General features: G+C 51.4%; 1 protein-coding gene across 3 annotated transcripts in view; it reads right to left on the bottom strand.

Moving 5' to 3' along the window:
• LOC137527947 (uncharacterized) overlaps positions 1-23665 on the bottom strand; it is a 189620-nt gene that overhangs the window by 92684 nt on the left and 73271 nt on the right. For all 3 annotated transcript variants that reach the window (XM_068249065.1, XM_068249067.1, XM_068249066.1), the window contains 2 exons: positions 22571-22778; positions 18580-18772 (listed from right to left, as the gene is read on the bottom strand). In XM_068249065.1, the coding sequence (XP_068105166.1) occupies positions 18580-18772; positions 22571-22778 (401 nt within the window). The remainder of the gene's footprint in view (positions 1-18579; positions 18773-22570; positions 22779-23665) is intronic.

Below are 23665 nucleotides of genomic sequence, written 5' to 3'. Positions count from 1 at the left end.
CTGCTCCTGCTGCCTTTGCTGCTCCCACCGCCAGGGTGCCACAGGCCACTGCTGCTGTGCTGATACCACCTATATTTAACCTAAAACACAATTTTTTGGAGGTGTCTGGGCTGAAAACTGTCATGTTCCAGTTGTGCGGTTGGACTTTGGACATAATGCGGGCTGCACGACCGCTGTCTGGAACCTAGGCCTGATGTTAATTGACAGCCATTTTTTTTGGGGGGGAGGGGGGATTTTAAGTCCCCACATCATCAATTAGTGTTTCCCATTAAAAAATAATGATGATACTTGCCCTCATTTACCCTAAAAACCGTTCTTAAAGCAATTTAAAGGCCACTTCTGGTTTTTCTAACCAGATATCCGAATCCGTCCAGATACCCCGGATACTGAGGTCAGATATCTGACCTGGATCCGGATTGTAAAATTTTGAAATCGGATATCCGACCCAGATCGGATATCTGGGTATCCGGATCCGAATCGGATCCGGATTTTGAAAAGGGGTATCCGAGCAGCACTGGTCAAAACCCCATCAGGACCCATCTCTGCAGGCATGCCACTGGGCCAGTCCTGACAGAGTTTCCCTATACATTTTCCAGGAGTTCAGGCGTAGGGAGGGGGGGGGCAGGGTAGTACAGTTGTCCATGGGCGATCTGAGTGCGGTGCCCTTCTTTTTTTTCCTCTCCGGCTGCCTTGCTCGCTCAGGCTCAGCTGCCTGTGTGACGCCCCCAGTGACGTCACACGCCATGCAGCGTGCACTACTAGCGGGACGCAGCCAGAGCCAATTGCTAGTGATGACTAGGAGGAGGCAGGGACTTCAAAGGAAGTTGCTGCTGCCGGGGTCGGGTCAGGGAAGTGCGACTGTGGATGTAAGCCACGGGTCATCAATGGCCGAGTGCCGCACCTCCTCCTCTATTCTCCAATGCAGCATCTGCCTTTCCTCCTCCTGCTCCCTCCGATTCATCCTCCCTCCGATCCGCCCAGAAGTTGCTGGCCGCCCCCGATCCCAGCGTAAGTACTCGGAAGCTGCTCGTCTATCAGCCATGCACTGATCATTACAGGAGATCCCATTCCCCAGCTGCTATCTAGCAAGCCACATAACCTTCCTCTCCACACACTGTCCCCCTCCTCTTCTCCCCACTGTCACCCTCCTCCTCCACGCTGTCACCCTCATCTCCTTCCCACTGTCATCCTACTCTCCTTCCCACTGTCACAGTGTCACTCTTCTCGCCTCCCCACTGTCACCCTCATCTCCTTCCCACCGTCACCCTCATCTCCTTCCCACTGCACGATAAAACTTAACACGCGAATGGTGGAAACTGTTCACGCACACAATGCTTTACACCAGGCGCGGAGCTAGGGGGGGTCGGGGTAGGACAAGTGCCCCGGGGCGCCTGGTCCCCAAGGGCGCCCTCCGCCTAGCTGAGCTGCGGGTTTTTTTTAATTTTTTTTTTTTGGGCGGGTGAGGGGAGCAGCGCAGAGAAGAGAGAGAGCTGTGCGGACGGTGGGGAAGGGGGGCCATATCCCCCCTCCTTCCCTCACCTTAGGTGCTCTCTCCCTCCCTCGCTGTCCCCTCCAATGTCCAGGTGGCTCTTGGCTGGCAGCGGCGGGCGGAACTCACCTCCGTCTCGCTCCAGCGCCGGGCGGAAGTTTGGGTGCGCAGCCGCTGCTCTGGTCTGGACCAGACCAGAGTAGTGGCAGATCCATCCGGCGCTGCGACGAGACGGAGGTAAGTTCCGCCCACCGCTGCCAGCCACTCGGACATTGGAGGGGACAGCGAGGAAGGGAGAGCAGCTCTTCTCTGCGCTGCTCCCCTCCTGCTGGGGAGGGGGACACCTGACCTGGCTACCTACTCTGGGCACATATACCCCTGCCTACATATACTGGACATATATCCCTGGCTACCTACTCTGGGCACATATACCCCTGGCTACCTACTCTGGGCACATATACCCCTGGCTACCTACTCTGGGCACATATACCCCTGGCTACCTACTCTGGGCACATATACCCCTGGCTACCTACTCTGGGCACATATACCCCTGGCTACCTACTCTGGGCACATATACCCCTGGCTACCTACTCTGGGCATATATACCCCTGGCTACCTACTCTGGGCACATATACCCCTGGCTACCTACTCTGGGCACATATACCCCTGCCTACATATACTGGGCATATACCCCTGACTACCTACTCTGGGCACATATACCCCTGGCTACCTACTCTGGGCACATATACCCCTGGCTACCTACTCTGGGCACATATACCCCTGGCTACCTACTCTTGGCACATATACCCCTGCCTACATATACTGGGCATATACCCCTGGCTACCTACTCTGGGCACATATACCCCTGGCTACCTACTCAGGGCACATATACCCCTGCCTACATATACTGGGCATATACCCCTGGCTACCTACTCTGGGCACATATACCCCTGGCTACCTACTCAGGGCACATATACCCCTGGCTACCTACTCTGGGCACATATTCCCCTGGCTACCTACTCTGGGCACATACCCCTGGCTACCTACTCTGGGCACATATACCCCTGCCTACATATACTGGGCATATACCCCTGGCTACCTACTCTGGGCACATATACCCCTGCCTACATATACTGGGCACATATACCCCTAACTACATATACTGGGTACATATACCCCTGGCTACATATACTGGGCATATATACCCCTGGCTACATATACTGGGCATATATACCCCTGGCTACATATACTGGGCACATATACCTCTGGCTACATATACTGGGGACACATACCCCTGCCTACATATACTGGGCACATATACCCCTGGCTACCTGTTCTGTGGACATCTCTACCCCTGGCTACCTGTTCTGGGGACATCTATACTGCTGGCCACCTATTCTGGGGACACCTATAGACCTGGGGCTACCTATTTTTGGGGAAGCACTGCTGTCAGATTGAGTGTATTTTGGGGAACTGCTGCCAGGTGAGAGGTGTCTACCATATTAAGGGGGCATTCTGCCTATTTATGTGAAATGCTGTCTATTTATGTGCCTCATGACTGCTGAATTTGTCTTGTTGGGGGCCTCATGGTTACTGAATTTGTCTTGTTGGGGGCCTCATGATTTGTTGGGGGCCTCAAGATCGCTGAATTTGTCTTGTTAGGGGCCTCATGATTGCTGAATTTGTCTTGTTAGGGGCCTCATGATTGCTGAATTTGTCTTGTTGGGGGCCTCAGGATTGCTAAATTTGTCTTGTTGGGGGCCTCATGATTGCTGAGTTGGTCATGTTGGGGGCCTCATGTTTACTCATGATTGCGGAATTTGTCTTGATGGGGGGGCTCATGATTGCTGAATTTGTCTTGGAACATGCTGGAAGGTACATACTGAGGGAGGGTGGGTGAGCGTGAGCCTGCTAACCTCCATGTACATTGGAAGGGGCGTGACCAAATGTGGAGCACCCATAACCACGCCCACATTTGGTCACGACCCTTCACCTTAGGGGGCGCATTAATAGTCTTTGTCCCCGGGCGCTGAAAACCCTAGCTACGCCTCTGCTTTACACGTCGTTTTGCACGTTAGCACGTGATAATGATACGTTCAGTGGTGCTCATCAGAGCTAGGATATCCGAGATACTCGGATATCCTAGCTCTTTTTTCACTATTCGAGCTCGAATACCGAGCTCGAATAGTATTAGCTATCCGGGCTGTGCTATCCGAGCGCACTCGGATAGCAAGCAGCTATCCGGAAATATCCGAGCTCGGATAGCGTCACCAGCTCGGATAGCGTCACGCCAGACGTCACCTCGAGTCCTCACAAGTGAATCAGAGGGCTCCCAGCCCTCTGACTGCAGCCAATCACAGAGGGGGAGCCTGGCCAAGCCCCCCTCTATAAATAGCGGACGCCATCTTGCCTCACTCTTCCTGCTTGCGACTTACTGACTGATTGTACTGAGAGAACTGCTCCAGTGCTTTTTGTCTGTGTGCAAGTGCATTTATACTGTTCTAAACCAAGCGTTTTTACACTCCAACACTTGATATTCAACTGTATTGCTTTGTATTTTAGATAGATAGCAATGCTCTGTGCAATTAGCCCAGAGCATCATGACCCTGGTAAGTTCTAATGAACTTACTTCAGGGTGGAAGGGGTTAAGTGTGGGAAGGGAGGAGTTTGGAGAGAGGCAGGGAGGGGCTGGGGAGGAGAGAGAAGTGAGCTGTAGGAAGGAAAGGGGAGGAGGTCATTACCTCCTTAGCTGGCAGCCAGAGAAATCGTGTGTTTCTCTGCTGCTAGGGAATCAGGTTTAGGCCCAGTAGTTAGGATGGCAGAGGAAGAAATGGCAGCCATGGCTCGGTGCCTCCAGGAGGAGGCTGCTACCCGGGGAGTGGATTGGCTGCAGGGGCTTATGGAGACGGCGGCCCGGGATGCGGCTCCGGCGGACGCGGGCGCACGCCCCAAGCGAGCCAGGAGGCTTGTGGATCGGCTCTCCCCGTCCCCGCCGGAATCCCGCGGCAGGCCGGGACAAGATGGAGCGGGTGGCAGCGGCGGAAGAGCGGTGGGGACAGCGGCATCAGCAGTAAGTGAATCGGGGGCGGGGAAGAAAAAGAAAGGGAAGACCAAGGGAGGTAAGCGCGGCAATGCCGGCGCTTGTAATTGCGGCAGGGGGTCGCAAGATGGCGGCCACTCGGCGGGAGGCAGCGGTGCTGTGCCTTCTGGCAGTGGGCTGGGCACTGGGGGGACTGTAGGAGACAGGGGGGCTCAGGCGGAGTCAGTGGGGGGTTGAGCTGGAGCAGAGCGTTCCGCTGACCTAGCCAGGCAAGCCAGTGTTGCGGGGGGAGGGGCGGGGGATCAGCGTGGGCAGCCATTGCTGGCCGGTATGGTTAGTGGAGGAGCAGGAGTGGGGGGTGGACTGATACAGGGGATTGCGCTGGGGGGTCAGGCAGCAGGGCAGATGGGGCCACAGGGGGTTAGTGGGCCTGCGTGGATGCCGCTGGGGGGCCCATTTATGCTGGTGCAGGGCCCAGGGGGGATAGTGCTACAGCCAGTGGGAGCAGGCGCAGGCCAGATTAGTGTAGGCAACAGCAGCTTATCAGTGGGTGCAGGCGGAAGTGTGGCCTGGCCGGTCGGCCCGCTTCAAGGGGGCATGGGGGGTCTTTCGGCAGGAGGGGTGGTTGCTTCGGACAGTGCTTCTCTACGGCCTGGTCTTTCCTCTTCTGCTTCTTCACAGGATGGTGCGGCGGGCTCGGTCAGTTGGAGGAGCAGCACGTCTTCCCCGGCACCGGCCCAGATCCCGGCCAGGAACGAGGGGACTTCAGGGGGAGTTGGCGATGAAGCTTCTTCGAGCGGCAGGCTTGATACCCCTGCGCGTTCTGCTGGTGAGTTATTGCCACTTTCACTGTCGCACATTACACAGGGTCACAGAGGCGAGGGGGTAAATGCAGGTGGTGAATCGATTCAGGGCTTGTTGCTAGGGGTTAAGTCCTTACTCGAACGTTTGGGGGGTAGTGGTGACGCTGCGGCGAGAGGCAGTGGGGGCCTGGAGGCAGTTTGGCAGCCGTGGGGGGAAGTGGTGTCGGTTAGTGGCACGGTGGTAGGCGGGGCGGCTGTAGCAGTAACTGGGGAGGATGGGGTGCTTGGGAACGCGGCTCCAGAGGTGGTTACGGAAGATCGTGGGGCAGAAGGTGACAGGGCAGAAAAAGGGGACAAGGCGGAAAAACCGCACCCTATCTCGGATCTGGCCAAAGGGCATGCTTACACATGCTTCGAAGGGCCACTGGGAGCGCACATCAAAAAGGAGGTACGGGAAAAAATATGGAAACGCGAATATGTGGACATATTTACGCTGTTGCCTTTGGAACGCTTCAACATTGACAGATGGGTCAAAGGCAAGGAGCACCGGAAGGAGGAGGACGAGGACCGTCGGCGTTACAGGCTTATACCTAGGACTTTTGGGAATTGGTCTCAGGCTTTTAACATCATGGCCAGTATCATAGCGGAAAAGGCATCGGATAAGTGCGCTGCTTTATTCTGCTATCAGGATACTATTGGGGAAGCGTACAGGACGCATGGGGGTATGTCTTGGCTGCGTTATGACGAACAGTTTCGTCAGCGCATGTCTGTGCAGCCAGACCTTGATTGGAGCCACAAGGACATTGGCATTTGGCTCCGGGTCATGACTGGTAAGGGAGGATCTTTTTCAACGGGAGGGGGGTGGCAAGCTTACGGCGGGCAAGGAAGCACACAGCCCTTTCAGGGTAGCGTTGCCCCGGCGGGTGCTGGGGGGTCCGGATCCGGCAGAAAGGGGGTGTGTTGGGCCTATAACGAATCGCAATGTAGATTCGTTGGAACATGCAAATTTAAACACGAATGTTCCGTATGTGGGGGGATGCACCCAGCCTTCAAATGTTTTAAGCGGGGGAGGGGAGCAAGTTTTACAAAGCGGCCAGGGGACGGTTCTAATAAAAGGGAGGACCCCGGTGAGGCTAGAGGTGATGCAGCCTTGGCTAGACCGCTATGAGGACAAAAGGGCAGCTGGGTTGTTGAGGGAGGGGTTTGACGTTGGCTTCCGCATCCCTTCTTCGGCGGAAGCAGGGCAATTACATACAAAAAATTTAAAATCAGCCAGGATTCACGCAACGGTGGTTAGAGAAAAGATTGCAAAGGAAGTAGGACTGGGAAGGATGAGAGGCCCTTTCGCGGAGCCGCCTGTGGAAGGCTTGATCGTTTCGCCGCTGGGGGTGGTCCCCAAGAAGGAGCTGGGCAAGTTTAGGCTAATTCACCACTTATCGTATCCAAAAGGGGGGTCGGTGAATGACGGGATCGATCGGGAACTCTCCTTGGTCCAATACGCAACGTTTGATATGGCTTTGGACTTGGTGAAGGAGGCGGGGCCGGGAGCGTTAATGGCAAAGACTGATGTAGAGGCGGCTTTTCGTCTACTACCGGTACATCCGGATAGCATGCATTTGTTGGGATGTTTCTTTGACGGGAGTTTTTACGTGGACGCATGTTTACCAATGGGGTGCTCCATCTCTTGCTCGTACTTTGAACTCTTCAGCTCCTTCTTGGAATGGGTGGTCAGGCAAAGAACGGGGATTTCGGCCATCACCCATTATTTGGATGACTTCTTTTGCGTAGGCCCTGGGGGATCGAGGTTGTGCGAGCTGGCCCTAAAGGGTTTGATGGGGACGTTCGCGGAATTTGGGGTCCCAATTGCTAGGGAAAAAACGGAGGGTCCAGGGGTGGTAATGAGGTTCCTGGGTATTGAGATCGACTCAGGGGCGCAGGTTTGCAGACTACCGGCTGACAAGGTAGAAGATTTGTTGGATGTGGTGGGGAAAGTGCTGGGGGCTAGAAAGGTAACGCTGAAACAGCTTCAATCGTTGCTGGGTAAGCTCAATTTCGCGTGTCGGGTTCTTCCAATGGGGCGGGTTTTCTCGCGGAGGTTGTCACTGGCCACGTGTGGCGTGGTCGAACCGCACCACTTCATACGATTAAAAAAAGAGCATCGGGAGGATTTGGCAGTATGGAAGGAATTCTTGGTTCATTTTAATGGTCTGGTCTACTGGCTGGACCCGTGGCGCGACACGGAAAGCATTGAACTTTTCACAGACGCCTCTGGCTCAGTGGGTTTCGGAGCGTTTTTTGGGGGTAAGTGGTGTGCGGATCGGTGGCCGTCAGCTTGGCTTCAGCATGACATAATTCGTAACTTGGCCTTTTTGGAATTATTCCCTTTGTGGGTGGCTGTGGAAATTTGGGGGGATGAACTGCGAAATAAGGCGGTGAGTTTTAGGTCTGATAACATGGCAGTGGTGGCGGCACTGAACTCCATGTCCTCGTCCTCTCCCCCGGTTATACGATTGCTACGACGCTTTGTGCTGTCCTGTTTGAAATTTAATGTATATTTTAGGGCGGTACATATTGCGGGAGCAAAAAATGAAATAGCTGACGCGTTGTCTCGTTTACAGTGGGATCGGTTCCGGAAGTTGGCACCTGGAGCACAAGGATCGGGGGAGAAATGCCCGGATTATGTGTGGGAAGTGCTGTAGGGGAACTCCATCAGTGGATTCGGAAATCAGTAGCGCCAAGTACATGGACGGCCTACAATAAAGTATGGTCAGAATGGGATGAATGGCACCGACGTTGGTCTATGGGTGAAGACGCAGCAGGTAGGAGGGATCTTTTTCCGTGGCTGGTTGGATTCTGGATGGAATCTGCGGTCTCACCGGCTGGTATGGATCGCCGGGTAGCAGCTTTGGCGTTTTTGGCAAAATTGCGGAGATGGGAGGATTTTACCAAGGATTTTGTAGTGAGGCAGGCTTTAAAAGGGTGGAGAAAAGAGCATAAGGGGCATGATAGCAGACGGCCAGTGACATGGGAAATAATGAAGGGTATGTTCAAAGAATTGGAGAAGGTATGTTTCTCCGCCTTTGAGGTGCATTTGTTTCAGCTGGCCTTCGGGTTAGCCTTTTACGGTGCCTTGCGGGTCAGTGAGGTAGTCAGTGCGAACAGGCGGGGAGCCGGGGGGCTTGCGTGTAAGGATGTGTGGGAACTGGAGGGAGCCTTAAGGGTGAAGATACGGAGGTCTAAAACGGATCAGGTGGGAAAAGGGGTGCAGCTAGTCCTATTTCCTTTAGTGGGATGTCACACATGTCCTTTGGCCCTGTGGAAGAATTACATGGCAGTTAGGCCTGGGGATGACGAGGGTAATCTGCTAATTCATAAGGATGGGTCTGCACTGTCTCGCTTTCAATTTGTTTCTGTGATGAGAAAGTGTATTAGTAATATGGGATTGCAGGAAAGGGAATACGCTTCACATTCCTTTAGGATCGGGGCGGCCACGGAGGCCGCCCGGTTGGGGCTGGCAACAAACGCGTTGATGAAGATCGGTAGATGGCAGTCTAGCAGGTTCAGGTCTTATGTGCGGCCGGGCCGGGTCGAACGGGTAGTGAGTGAGTTGGGGGGGGAGTAATGGAGCTGATGGTGTAATGGTTAAGGGCTCTGCCTCTGACACAGGAGACCAGGGTTCGAATCTCGGCTCTGCCTGTTCAGTAAGCCAGCACTAATTCAGTAGGAGACCTTTGGCAAGTCTCCCTTACACTGCTACTGCCAATAGAGCGCGCCCTAGTGGCTGCTGCTCTGCTCTGGCGCTTTGAGTCCGCAAGGAGAAAAGCGCAATATAAATGTTATTTGTCTTGTCTTGTAACTGATAGGGCCAGGTTATGCAATGAAAAACGTTTCTTCAACTGGGTGCATTTGTTTTTCTTTTATTATCTTGCAGGTATCGGCCGGTGCGTGGTTTGGATAATGGGCCACTCTTATGTGCGCCGTGCAGAAAAACGTGCGGCTCTTAGGCAGAGCGGCCTACAACTGGGATTGGACGTGAGCATTGCGCGGGTATTTTGGTTTGGGGTGGGGGGTATGTGCTGGCCAAAGTTCATGCCGTACTTTAAGGAGCAGCTAGTTTTGTTTCCATGGCCGGACATTTTAGTCTTGCATTTGGGGGGGAATGATATGGCTCAGGTTGCTTTTAGGGCCCTGTTACGGGTCATAAAAGGGAATCTAATGGCGATCCGCACTCTTATCCCGAAAGTGAGGTTGATGTGGTCGGAAATGGTCCCACGCCGGGTTTGGCGTGGTGCTCGGAACCACAGGGCGGTGGAAAGGGCCAGAGTAAAAGTTAACAGAGCGATGAAAAAGTTTTTGGTTCAATCTGGGGACATGGTGGTGAAGCATGTTGAGTTGAGGGGGCAAGACATGTATTGTGCAGGGGATGGCGTTCATTTGAACGAGGTGGGATCGGATATCTTTAACTTGGATATCAAGGATAAGCTGGAGGGGGCTGTAGAGGGTTGGCGGGCGCGCCAGCAGTAAGGGGTCACTGCAGGCTTGCGGTGGCGGTCCCCTCTGCTGGTAATGGTGGTTAAATGGGGCTGAGGAGTCGGAATATGTGCTTTTGTGGTTAAAAATGCAGGAGCTTTACAAATTGATGGGGGATAACATTGGTTGGTATGTTTATAGACGGTGAGTAACTTCTAAGTTGCATGTTAGCCCAGGGAACTTCTGGCATGGTTTGGGACGGCCGTTGTTCGGTTTTCATGCAGATCGTGTGTGGAAGTTATTTCAAGATGGGGGGCTCCTCAGTCGCCACCGGCCAGTTAGGGGGGATGAAATTTATGCAAGAATCTGAGGTTATGTTTACATTGTTGTAGTTTGATGTGTTAATGTTAATTTGACTGTTATTTATTTTCCTGTATTGTTGTGATGAAGCTGTGGCCGACATTAAATATCACTCCAACGAAAGAAGGAGTCGTTGTTATTATTGGGAATGAGTGTAGAGAGAAGTGTCGGTCATTGCTGTTTAATATATAAAAAAAAAAAAAAAAAAAAAAAAGAGTGGGTGTTGAGAATGTTGGTGGTTGGACGAGGGGAGGTTTATTTGGTTAGAATAGGGGGTGAGTTATGAACGCTGCCGGGTCATGTATTTTAGGCAGTTTAGTTTGTGTGATTAGGGACTAGGGAGGGAGGGAGACTCACTGGTGCTGCTGCAGGCAGCTGCAGCCAGCAGCTAGGCCCTGTGCCTAGGCAAGGCAGCCTGCCCTGCTCTGTGCTCTAGTCTCTAGTTACCTTACCTGTGCTCTCACCTGTCCTACTCTACTGTACTAGTCTACTACTTCTGTGTTAGATAGATTTGTACTATTTTGTAGTTAGCAAGGCCCAGCTTTACTGCTATACCTGTCTGTCCTGTATCTGCTCTCTGTAATCTAGTCACACCTGTTCTATTGTTTAGCTAGATTTGTTAGTACTGTAGTAGTACTTTAGTCTGTGTATAGGGACCGTCCGTCACCGTCTTACCTAGGGTCTTTGTGTGTGCAGTGCACGTCTGCGCTGTCCGCACCCTCTCTTTAGTGCCACACCCGTCCTAATTTTTTATATTACTTCTATTGGGTATTTGCTGTTTTGTACTGTACTGTAGTCTGTGTATAGGGACACCGTCAGTCACCGTCACCTAGGGTCTTTATGTGCGCAGTGCACGTCTGCGCTGTCCGCACCCTCTCTTTAGTGCCACACCCGTCCTAATTTTTTATATTACTTCTATTGGGTATTTGCTGTTTTGTACTGTACTGTAGTCTGTGTATAGGGACACCGTCAGTCACCGTCACCTAGGGTCTTTATGTGCGCAGTGCACGTCTGCGCTGTCCGCACCCTCTCTTTAGTGCTACACCCGTCCTCATTTTTTATATTACTTCTATTGGGTATTTGCTGACTTGTACAGTACTGTAGTCTGTGTATAGGGACACCGTCAGTCACCGTCACCTAGGGTCTTTGTGTGCGCAGTGCACGTCTGCGCTGTCCGCACCCTCTCTTTAGTGCTACACCCGTCCTAATTTTTTATATTACTTCTATTGGGTATTTGCTGACTTGTACTGTACTGTAGTCTGTGTAATGGGGCACCGTTAGTCAGCGTCACCTAGGGGCTTTGTGTGTGCAGTGCACGTCTGCGCTGTCCGCACCCTCTCTTTAGTGCTACACCCGTCCTAATTTTTTATATTCTATTGGGTATTTGCTGACTTGTACTGTACTGTAGTCTGTGTTTAGGGACACCGTCAGTCAGCGTCACCTAGGGGCTTTGTGTGTGCAGTGCACGTCTGCGCTGTCCGCACTCTCTCTTTAGTGCTACACCCGTCCTAATTTTTTATATTACTTCTATTGGGTATTTGCTGACTTGTACTGTACTGTAGTCTGTGTAATGGGGCACCGTTAGTCAGCGTCACCTAGGGGCTTTGTGTGCGCAGTGCACGTCTGCGCTGTCCGCACCCTCTCTTTAGTGCTACACCCGTCCTAATTTTTTATATTACTTCTATTGGGTATTTGCTGACTTGTACTGTACTGTAGTCTGTGTTTAGGGACACCGTCAGTCAGCGTCACCTAGGGGCTTTGTGTGTGCAGTGCACGTCTGCGCTGTCCGCACCCTCTCTTTAGTGCTACACCCGTCCTAATTTTTTATATTACTTCTATTGGGTATTTGCTGACTTGTACTGTACTGTAGTCTGTGTATAGGGACACCGTCAGTCAGCGTCAGCTAGGGTCTTTGTGTGCGCACTGCGCACTCTCTCGTTAGCGCTACACCGATTTCTGCTGTAGAGTACACCTGTCCATCACCTCACACACCCACCACCACCAGTCCCACCCCATTAAAGTGCCCCACTTGTCCCACCCGCCTTTACATACATAAGTTTTTTTTTTCATTTGTATAATATTAAAAATATACGATGTCTGGCACTGGCAGCCGCGGTTTGGGCAGGGGCAGCAAGGGCAGCAAGGGCATCGCCAAGAGAGGAGGTCGTGGGCGTGGCAGCCGTGCCACCACCACCATGCGCAGTTCTGCGTCTGCACCAGTGGCTATTCCGCCATTAGCCACTGGCCATGGACGCCTTGGCCACCCAACAGCTGGGAGTCACACTGCAGAGACACAGCAGCAGCAGCAGCAGCATGTGGCGCAGATGTTCCTCCCACCGCCAGGTCGTAGCCGTCCTATTGAGGAGAAGGACGCAGACGCTGTGGTGGAACTGATGGTGGATGAGCAGGCCACCATTAGCTCTGGAACCGAGTCCTCCACCCCCGCCACCACTCCTGTTTGCAAGAGCAGCAGCAGCCGACCAGCACTGCCTGGGGGAGAGGAGGAGGAGGAGTGCAGTTCTCCAGCCCCAGCGGGCGACACCAGCACCCTGTCACTCAGCACCTTCATATCCCCAAGCACAGCGGGGTTATGAAGTGCTGTTGCGGCAGAATTGGAGGAGGAAGGAATGCTGATGGGCACTTTGGGGGATGATGCTTTGGACATTCAGACAGTGGTGACTGTCCATCCGCCCATGCATGCAGAAGGGGAGTTTGGGGGATCCCAGCAGGACATGTTTGCGGAGGGGGAGGATGATGATGACACGGTGAAGAACAGAGACTGGGTGCCAGGTCCTGGGAGTGGGAATGTCATCCGCTCTGAGGAGGAGGATGCATCTGTGGGCCTTGCTAGAAGGATCAGCATCGCAGGCATGGGCAGGATCACAAGTGGGCGTGGTATGCAGGCCACACAGCGTGCTGATCCGGAGACAAGTTCTGCCAGTGCCACCACCAGCCGCACCAATAACCCCCCCCCCCCCAACCACCACAGGGAGAGCAGCGGCAGCAGCACCTTCCAGCCGAAGGGGCAACTTCACCTCCCCAATTTGGAATTACTTCACCCTGTGGAGTGCAAGTATGCCACCTGCAACCAGTGCCGCAAGCAGCTCAGCAGAGGGAAGGAGCCCTCTGCGTTTGGCACCACCTCTCTGGTCAACCATCTTGCAGGGAAACACTTTCATGAGCATGAGGAGTTCATGAAGTTGAAGGAAGCTGGCAGTGGCAGACCCGCCACCACTGCGAAGCCGTTGGCAGCAGCCACCTGCCCTCCTCCACCTCCTCCAGCAGCACCAGCAGGAGTTTTTCAGAAACGCACTGCTCCTCCTCCCTCTGCAACTCCTGCCCCCGACACTGAGGCCTGTTCTGGCAGCCAGTCCTCAGTGGCCTCCTCCTCTGCTCCCTCCACTGATTCCCGTGCCAGCAAAAGGCGTCGCCAGACCCTGCTCAGCGACACCTTCCAGGGGGTGGTCAGAGTTCTGCCTCCCAGCAGCTGTCGCGTGCGTCAGCTGAATGGCTTGCTGGCATGGGCCATGTGCTCCCAACTCCTGCCTTATTCCCTTGTGCAGGAGGGGAGCGACATGCGTGCGCTCCTGATGTGTGCAGCCCCCGATTGGCCAATCCTCAGCCGACATTATTTCACACGCACGGCCATCCCTGCACTTCACCGCTCTGTGATGGCCAATGTCGGGAGAGGGCTGGATCACGCGGTGGGTCAACGGGTCCACGTCACCATGGACTCGTGGAGCAGCCAGTTTGGGACAGGCCGCTATCTGTCCTTCACCGTGCATTGGGTCAGCTTGGTGGAAGGGGGTGAGGAGGGGGAAGGAGCATCGGGCACTGTCAGAGCAGCAGCAGCAACAACGCAGTGGGTGTTGCCACCATGCAGGGTCAGCGGAATAGCAGCAGGTTCCTCTGATCCGCTTCCATCCTCCGGCACACCAGCCCAAACCCCCCGCCTCAGCAGCAGCGTGAAGCCCCGCCACTGCCAAGCGCTGCTGGAATTGGTCAGCCTTGGGAAGACCAAACTGACGGCAAACCACGTCCTGGCCAAACTCCGAGAGCAGGAGAGGAATTGGCTGACCCCCAGAGGCCTCAGAGTCGGAGAGGTGGTGTCCGACAATGGGGCAAACCTTGTTGCTGCCATCAACAAGGGAGACCTGACCCACATCCCCTGCCTGGCGCACGTCCTAAACCTGATAGTCCAAAAGTTCCTGTGGACCTACCAGGGGATGGACAGACTCCTTGAGGCGGCAAGGAAGGTTGTGCGCCATTTCCGGCACTCGCCTGCAGCCGTGGTGAGCCTGGAAGAGGTGCAGAAGGAGCTGCACCTGCCACAGCACCGGCTCATGATCGATGTTCCAACTCGCTGGAACTCCACCCTGGCAATGTTGGAGCGTCTGGTTGAACAGAGGCAGGCTGTCAGCCAGTACGTTGCACGAGCAACAGTTGCATCCATCACTGCAACTGGGCGTGCCGCCACCAACCTCCCGTCCATCATCTCCACCGAGGACTGGGGGCACATGCAGCAGGTGTGCTCAGTCCTAGCACCCTTCCTGCAGGCCACCAACATGGTAAGCAGGGATCATGCAATGTTGTGCGAGTGGGTCCCCTTGGTGTGTGTGCTGGACAGGGCCCTGTATGCACTGGTGGAAGAGGGAGCGGCAGCCTTGGACCAGCAGGAGCTGTAGGCAGCTTCACAGGCCACCTCTGAGGAGGAGGGCTTGGAGTTGGTGGAGGTCCCTGACCTTGCTGCTGATGAGTGGGAGCAGCAGAGCGCAGCTGGACTGGTGCGGGGGTGGAGAGAGGATGAGGTGGAGGGGGCAGAGGAAGAGGAGGACAGCACTGTCGGCTCTGGGGCTGCCGATGATGTGCCAGCAGACGTAGCAAGACTCTTCCCAATGGCAGCGCTCATGCTGAGGTGCCTGCGCAAGGACCCAAGGGTCATCCAGATGAAGAAGAGGGAGGACATCTGGATCTGCATGATGCTGGACCCACGTCTGAAGGGAAAGCTCAGCCAGTTCCTGCCTGCAGGAGGAGACCGTGCGCAACAAATGAGGGATTTGCAGCTGTCCCTTGTTGAGTGCTTGCAGGAAGCCTTCCCTGAGCCATCCACCCCCACTGTCCAGCCAGCACAGAGGCAGCAGCAGGTGCCTGCATCCACCAGCAGCAAGCGCACACGCACCACAGACCTGCTGTCTCTGACCAACGAGCTCTACATGAGTGTAGAGCTGCCAGGGACTAGAGAGGAGGTGCCTGCAGCAGCATCCTTCTCCTCCAGTCACAGACAGCGCTTGACCCGCATGGTGGCTGACTACATGGGGTCCTTCAGCGGGCTTGACAGCGTTGCCCCTGTTGATCCCATGGAGTATTGGGTCAAGCATCTGCCGATCTGGAGCGAGCTTGCGCAGTACGTCCTGGAAGTGCTCTTCTACCCCCCTTCCAGCGTACTGTCAGAGCGTTGCTTCAGTGCAGCCGGTGGAGACGTCACTGAGAAACGATCTCGTCTGTCTCACAAGTCTGTGGACAGACTGACGTTTCTCAAAATGAACCAGGCTTGGGTGGAAGGCGAATTCCTGGCCCCTGTTGTCGGCGAGAGGGGGACATGAAGTGGCGCACACACACATTACACCTGCTGCTGCTGCTGCTGTATTTCATCCTGCTGTCTGTGTCTTCACTGCCAGGGAACACATTACAAGGTGCTGCTGCCCATGCGCCACCAGCTATTACGCTCAAAAATAGCTGCCTGCCCTGCATTATTTTGAAAAAAAAAATTGTAATTAATTTAGAGGTGTCCGGGTTGAAAACTGTGCTGTCCCAATTGTGTATTGGACACAATGTGGGCTTCACGACCGCTGTCTGGAACCTCGTGATGTTTATTTACGGCCCTGGAACCACCGCTAGGACCCAGGGCCTATTATGTCTCGCTGCCTGCCCTCCTGCCTGCTGCCAAATGCCAGTCTGCCACACACACTCATCCTCCTCACGCTGCCTGCTGCTGTATTTCCTCATGCTGTCTGTGTGTTTCCACTGCCAGGGAACACATTACAAGGTGCTGCTGCCCATGCGCCACCAGCTATTACACTCAACAATAGCTGCATTATTTTGAAAAAAAAAAATTAAATTATTTTAGAGGTGTCCGGGTTGAAAACTGTGCTGTCCCAATTGTGTATTGGACACAATGTGGGCTTCACGACCGCTGTCTGGAACCTCATGATGTTCATTTACGGCCCTGGAACCACCGCTAGGACCCAGGGCCTATTATGGCTCGTTGCCTGCCCTCCTGCCTGCTGCCAAATGCCAGTCTGCCACACACTTATCCTCACGCTGCCTGCTGTTATATTTCCTCCTGCTGTCTGTGTCTCCTCTCCACTGCCAGGGAACACATTACAAGTTGCTGCTGCCCATGCGCCACCAGCTATTACGCTCAAAAATAGCTGCCTCCTGCCTGCATCAATTTGAAAAAAAAATATTGTACTTAATTTAGAGGTGTCCAAGACACATAATATAATGATAGAGAAGAAGAGGAAGAAGAAGATGATATAGAAGAAGAAGATATAGAAGAAGAAGATGAAGAAGATATAGAAGAAGAAGAAGAAGAAGAAGAAGCTATAGAAAACAAAGAAGAAGAAGATATAGAAGAAGAAAAAGAAGAAGAAGAAGATATAGAAGAAGAAGAAGAAGAAGAAGAAGAAGATATAGAAGAAGAAGAAGAAGGAGAAGGAGAAGATATAGAAGAAGAAGATATAGAAGAAGATCTAGAAGAAGAAGAAGAAGAAGAAGAAGAAGAAGAAGATCTAGAAGAAGAAGAAGATATAGAAGAAGAAGATATAGAAGAAGAAGATATAGAAGAAGAAGATATAGAAGAAGAAGATGAAGACGACGTAAATGAAGACTTCCAACTTACAACCATTTTGGACACACCTTCTCATGCCAACACTTTTCATGAAGTTAATTTACTATTTTTGATACCTTTTTTATAACTAAAACATCACCAGATAATCACTTGATGTTCTTCTTCATAAAAAAGGTGGTTTTATGCATCATTGACCTCCAATACAAGTTTTAAAAGCTATTTAAGGCCAGCTCGAATATTTTACTCGAATACAGACTCGGATAGTGATGTCGGATATCCGAGGTGGAATCGGATATTCGATTAACTCGAATATCAAACTTCGAGTGAATTCGGATAGTTTACTATCCGAATTCGACCAAACTCGAATAGGATAATGAGGTATCCGAGCAACACTGGATACGTTGCACGTGCAAAGCCTTTACATGTGACAACTGAGTTATCACGCTTTAGTGAATAGAGACCATAGTCATAAGTTCCCCTTCTATTGGAAATATTTAATCTGTAGATCCCCTTCACCTTTGTTCCACTCAGATTGTTTCCATGTACTTCAGCATAATGAACTGCCAGAAAGCTCTTTTCCTCATCATTATCTTCAAGGAGTCTAAAGTGCTCCAAAATTCTATCCTTCATCGTTCTTTTAGTCTTTCCAATATACAGTACTTCAGACCACAGGGACACTCGATCATGTATACAACTCTTGTAGTCTAGCAATTTATACATGATCAAATCTCACACTGTTTCATTCCCAAACAATTACTAAAATGTTTGTTATCTACCCTTCTCTATATATGGGCACAGCTTACATTTGGCACAACGGTAAGTGCCATTAGGAATGTGTCTATTTAGCCACGTGGAATTATCCCTTATATATTCGCTGTGAACTAACTTAGCTTGCGAATTTTGTCACGTTTCGCAGTCATTAGAGGTCTTGGACCTTCTATACTTTGTATTTCTGGTGAGGCTGTCAATATGCCCCAATTTTTTTTCAAGGATTTCGCAAAACATTCCCAATGGGCTCCATACTGACTAATTAACCTTAAATGACTATCTTTTTGTTCATTTTCAATATCTCCATCCTGTAATAAAGCTTCTCTATTGACATTCCAGGCCTTTCTTAGTGCTCTGTGTAGGATTCAATGGAAATAACCCCTTACTCGAAACCTATCATACATGCTTCTAGCTTCCTGTCGGAAGGCTTCATCTGTAGAGCAGTTATGATGCAGTCGTATAAACTGCCCATAGGGTACCCTTCTAACCAACGATGGCGGGTGATGGCTGGATGCATGCAATAAGCTATTGCCTGGAGTGGGTTAACGGTAAGTGGAGGTAATCAATTTGCCCTCTTTGGCTTCAAGTTTTAAATCCAAAAAGCTCAAGGAATGTGTGGACTGACTGTATAAGTCAACTTTATATTATTATCATTCCTATTAAGTCTCTCCATAAATTCTATAAGTTCCTGCTTGGTGCCAGTTCAGACCAGGAGCACATCGCATTTGTCAGATAGGCTATTGTTATGCCCCTGTGAGGGACCTGTTGCCAGGAAAACACATGGCATAACCCCACTTACCAGAAGAGTGATGTTTCCTTGGTGTTGATTCGCTCTGGTCAGTATCAGCTTCTGGGAATCAAAAGTGACATTTCTATCCGGGTAGCTCAGTAACGATATTGTGACAGGGCAATCTTCCCACCAATCATAAACTTCAACTGTGACATTTTGTGGTTCCCCCACTATCCAGCTTCGGGGTGCCTCTATAAAGAATCTGCAGATAAAATGATAACAAACAGATCTCCTAGGGCCAGTTCCCATTTGGGGCTTGGTTCAGTAAATGGTGCTAACCCAGTTAGCACGCCTGAAGACTTTGGGCGTGATAACTAGGGTGCTAACTGGGTTAGCACCGTTTACTAAATTCACATCGCGCGCAAAGTCTCGTGTGCAAAACTTTGCGCGCACACAGCGCGGTGTGCGCGAAATGTCACATCGCGGTGCGACAAAAACGGCGTACCCAATGCGCCTATAAGGTCGCACCCACTGCGACCTTATAGGCGCATCGGGTGCGCCGTTTTTGTCACACCGCGATGCAACGTTTCACGCGCACCGCTCTGTTTGCGCACGGGACTTTGAGCGCAATGTGAATTTATCATGCCTAAACTAACTTTAGGCGTGATATAGGGCTTTTCACAGGCGTGCTAACACTTAGCACGGTTTACTGAATCAAGCCCTCACTCAATCAAGTTTTTTACCGTGATTTGCACTTGTGATTACCGTTCAATAGAATGAGAATCACAGGGAGATCATCCCCAAAACGCTGCATGCAGTGCGTTTGTTGAAATCGGAAATCCTGCAGTGAGAATTATCCCGTAGGGTTACAGTAACTGCAGCATTTCTTCAAATCACAAACACTGGAGTGAGAATGAACCCATAGGGATACATTAGCTGCAGCACTTTGCTGATCGCTGGCAATCAGAAAAGCGAAGCAAAAGCGCCCAGTGTGAACCAGCCCTTAAGTGTTTTCCATGACACCCTGGGGTACATTTACTCCTCTGAGGACAGTGTGACACATAATAAAACGTCTGCAGGCAGGGCCGATTCTAGACTTTTTGCCGCCTAAGGCAAATTTATGAAAAAAACACCACTCCCCCCCCCCCCCCCCCCGGATAGGTAGCCTGGAGGGGGTAGCAAGCAGGAAGGGGGTACTGGGCACAGTGGCGGGGAGTGGGGTCGGACCCCCCCTCCCTCACTTGAGTCCCCCGATATGCGCTCCCCCTCCGGCTATTAATGCCTGAGTCCCCCGATCTGTGCTCCCACTCCGGCTATTAATGCCTGAGTCCCCTGATCTGCGCTCCCCCTCCGGCTATTAATGCCTGAGTCCCCTGATCTGCGCTCCCCCTCCGGCTATTAATGCCTGAGTCCCCTGATCTGCGCTCCCCCTCCGGCTATTAATGCCTGAGTCCCCTGATCTGCGCTCCCCCTCCGGCTATTAATGCCTGAGTCCCCAGATCTGCGCTCCCCCTCCGGCTATTAATGCCTGAGTCCCCCGATCTGCGCTCCCCCTCCGGCTATTAATGCCTGAGTCCCCCGATCTGAGCTCCCCCTCCGGCTATTAATGCCTAAGTCCCCCGATCTGCGCTCCCCCTCCGGCTATTAATGCCTGAGTCCCCCGATCTGAGCTCCCCCTCCGGCTATTAATGCCTGAGTCCCCCGATCTGCGCTCCCCCTCCGGCTATTAATGCCTAAGTCCCCCGATCTGCGCTCCCCCTCCGGCTATTAATGCCTGAGTCCCCCGATCTGAGCTCTCCCTCCGGCTATTAACGCCTGAGTCCCCCGATCTGCGCTCCCCCTCCGGCTATTAATGCCTGAGTCCCCCGATCTGCGCTCCCCCTCCGGCTATTAATGCCTGAGTCCCCCGATCTGAGCTCTCCCTCCGGCTATTAATGCAGCAGCTTATATTGTCAGACAGCAGGTGGGGAGGACTCGCCTCTTCCGAGTTCCAGCGTGTGTTCCACTCTCATCACTTCCTGCAATGCCACCCAGTTACAGTACAGTGGGCGGCATTGTAGGAAGTGACGAGAGTGGAACGCACGCTGGAACAATAGGCAGCAATAGTAAAAGCCTTGATTAGCTACAAGGAGGTTAATTATGGCACCCGATAAATGGCGGGCACATAGGGCACCATTATTTAACCTCCTTGCTGCTAATTGCGGCTTTTACTATTGCCACCTATGGCGGCAGGAAGTAGGTTCAATTAGGCAGGGGGTTAGGGCTAGGCATGCACGGGGAGTAGTTAGAGATAGGCAGCCGAGGTGAAGTGGCTAGGGTTAGGTAGTGGGGGTGGAATGGGTAGGGTTTGGCAGCAGGGGTGGTGTGGATAGGGTTAATAGGCAACAGGGGGGTCTTAGGTTTAGGCATAGATAGAGGGAGGGTTCAGTGTGAGAGTAGGCGGGGTGAAGGGATACATTACCTGCTCCCGGGAAATCGCATCTCCTCCACTTCCTAGCTAGTTTGCAGCTGTCCTGCAGTCAGCCAATCACCATGCAGCTTCAGTCCCCACATGGTGATTGGCTGGCTGCAGGACTCCTGCAAACTAACCAGGGAGTGGAGGAGACACAATTGCCGGGACCAGGTAATAGGCTTGACACATTACGAGTAGCTACGTCCTCGTAATAAGTTGAAATTTAAATGAGACTGGGCTGCCCGCGGCAAAGAGAGGGTTAACTTACCCATGCGCCAAGTTGCATTCCACAACACCTCCATGCTTCCTTCTTCAACCCGGTAGAAGGAAGAATGGGAGTGACGTGGAATGCGATATGGGACATGAATGGAGCGCATTGTATAAGGCAAACACATAGGTAAGTTAACCCCAGTCCCGCCCCCCCTCCCCCGATTTCATTTAAATTTTGATTACGATTATGTGTAATAATTCTTGATGCCAGTAATGACATCTTGTTACTAAGGTTATTTCATATTTTAGGACATTTCTAAAACACGTGCTGCTGCTGCGGAGCTTCGGCGTGCCCCCACGCGCGATCGCTCCCACTCGCCCCTGTGCCGCCCCCTGTTAGCCCAAAGATCAATGAATGGGAATATAGTTCCCATTCATCGATCTAAGTCCCCAGCAGAAAAACCGACGGCTTCTCATCAGAGGCTGCAGTCTTTATGAAAAAAAAAAGTTTCCCAACCTCTTAGTGCTTCCTGGAAGCGAGTTCTCACTTCCAGGACAAAAAAAAAAGAAACAAATCTCACTGTGGCCATCTTGTGGCCAAATAGTAAAACTACATCTACATACATTTTTTAACAAAATAAACCCACATTATTACATTTGAAATTAACTGTTTAACTCCCACACCAAAAATTACCCAAATAAAATTTTTAATGGAAAAAGAAAATACAATTTAAACAAAACATAAATAGTTACCTAAGGGTCTGAACTTTTTAAATATACATGTGAAGAGGGTATATTACGAACATTTTTTAAATAATAAGCTTGTAAATAGTGATGGACGCAAAACTAAAAAAATGCACCTTTATTTCCAAATAAAATATTGGAGCCATACATTGTGATAGGGACATCATTTAAATGGTGTAATAACCGAGACAAATGGGCAAATAAAATTCATAGGTTTTAATTATGGTAGCATGTATTATTTTAAAGCTATAATGGCCGAAAACTGAGAAATAATGTTTTTTTTTCCATTTTTTTTCTTAATATTCCTGTGAAAATGCATTTAAAAAATAATAATTCTTAGAAAAAATGTGCCTCCCAAAGTAAGTCTAATTAGTGGCGGAAAAAAACAAAATATAGATCAATTCATTGTGATAAGTACTGATAAAGTTATTGGCGAATGAATGGGAGGTGAAAATTGCTCTGTTGCATAAGGTGAAAAATCCCTGTGGACTGAAATTGTTAATTAACCTTAGTAGCAAGATGTCATTACCAGCATCACCCTGCATCTTTTTTTTGTGGTGCTATTTTTAAATGAACACCTGATTATGACATCACTGAAACCCTCATTATCAGATCAGAGCAGATCGGGGTGAGTAAATGATAGACGTTACTTACCTGGGAGGCCCTCCAGACATCACAAGAGACAACCCCTTCTCAAAATAATTTTTAGCATGTATGCAGCATGATGCGAAAGCCATTGAACAGGGCAGCCTCCGCTCTGTCTTTATTTCTGCCAGTCTTTTGTGACACTCCAACTGCTTTCCATAGTGCACAGAGCCTTCTAGACAGCATTGCTTCACACTGTCAACGCGGTAATTGCTGGCTGTGAAAATAATAATATGAAATCCAAACATTTGTATGGCGCTTTTCTCCTGATGGACTCAAAGCGCTCAAGAGCTGCAGCCACTGAGACACACTCAAGAGGCCACCCTGCAGTGTTAGGGAGTCTTGCCCTGAACTCCTTACTGAATAGGTACTGACCCTAGCCAGGATTCAAAAATAATAAATCACAAATGCTATCAGTCACTACTTCCCCCCAAAAAGATTATATTTATCATATTCTTCTTTGCCCCAATGTACCCTAAGGCAGTGGTGTAACTACAATACATGGGGTCCAGTGGCGTACCAACAGGGGGTACAGAGTCTGCGACTGCTCCGGGGCCCTTGGGCCAGAGAACCTACAGAGAAGGATCCTGTGTCTCTAATACTTTTGGCCACAGTCCCTGAACAAGCATGCAGATCAGGTGCTCTGACTGAAGTCAAACTGGATTAGCTGCATGCTTGTTTCAGGTGTGTGATTCAGCCACTACTGCAGCCAAAGAGATCATCAGGACTGACAAGCAACTGGAATTGTTCAAAAGGAAACATCCATATCCCTCTCAGATAAGGTTCCTTTAAGAACATTAAAGGACTTCAATTTAACCCTTTGTGGAAATGGGTAAGGGGTACTTTGTTCTCCTATACTCATTTCACCTGGGAAGGGGCCTGGAATCTGGGTGTCCCATTCTTAAAGGGGACTCTCAGATGCCACCATGAACACCCCCGGGTGTCATATAGGCCCCCACCTCCTCCTGGGGCACCGGAGGTGGGGAAGAGCCCTCTGTCCATTGCTTGGACAAGGGCTCTAGGGGAGAGGGGGAGGCTTGGCCGCCCCTCTCCTTCATAGCCCCCACCCCCATACCATTGTACCATGCAGGCTGGTATAGCTCA

Source organism: Hyperolius riggenbachi, chromosome 8 (assembly GCF_040937935.1).
Source record: "Hyperolius riggenbachi isolate aHypRig1 chromosome 8, aHypRig1.pri, whole genome shotgun sequence".
In the NCBI taxonomy this organism is placed as follows: Eukaryota; Metazoa; Chordata; class Amphibia; order Anura; family Hyperoliidae; genus Hyperolius; species Hyperolius riggenbachi.
Note: the sequence above shows the minus strand (reverse complement) of the source record. Positions and strands in the feature narration are given on the sequence as shown.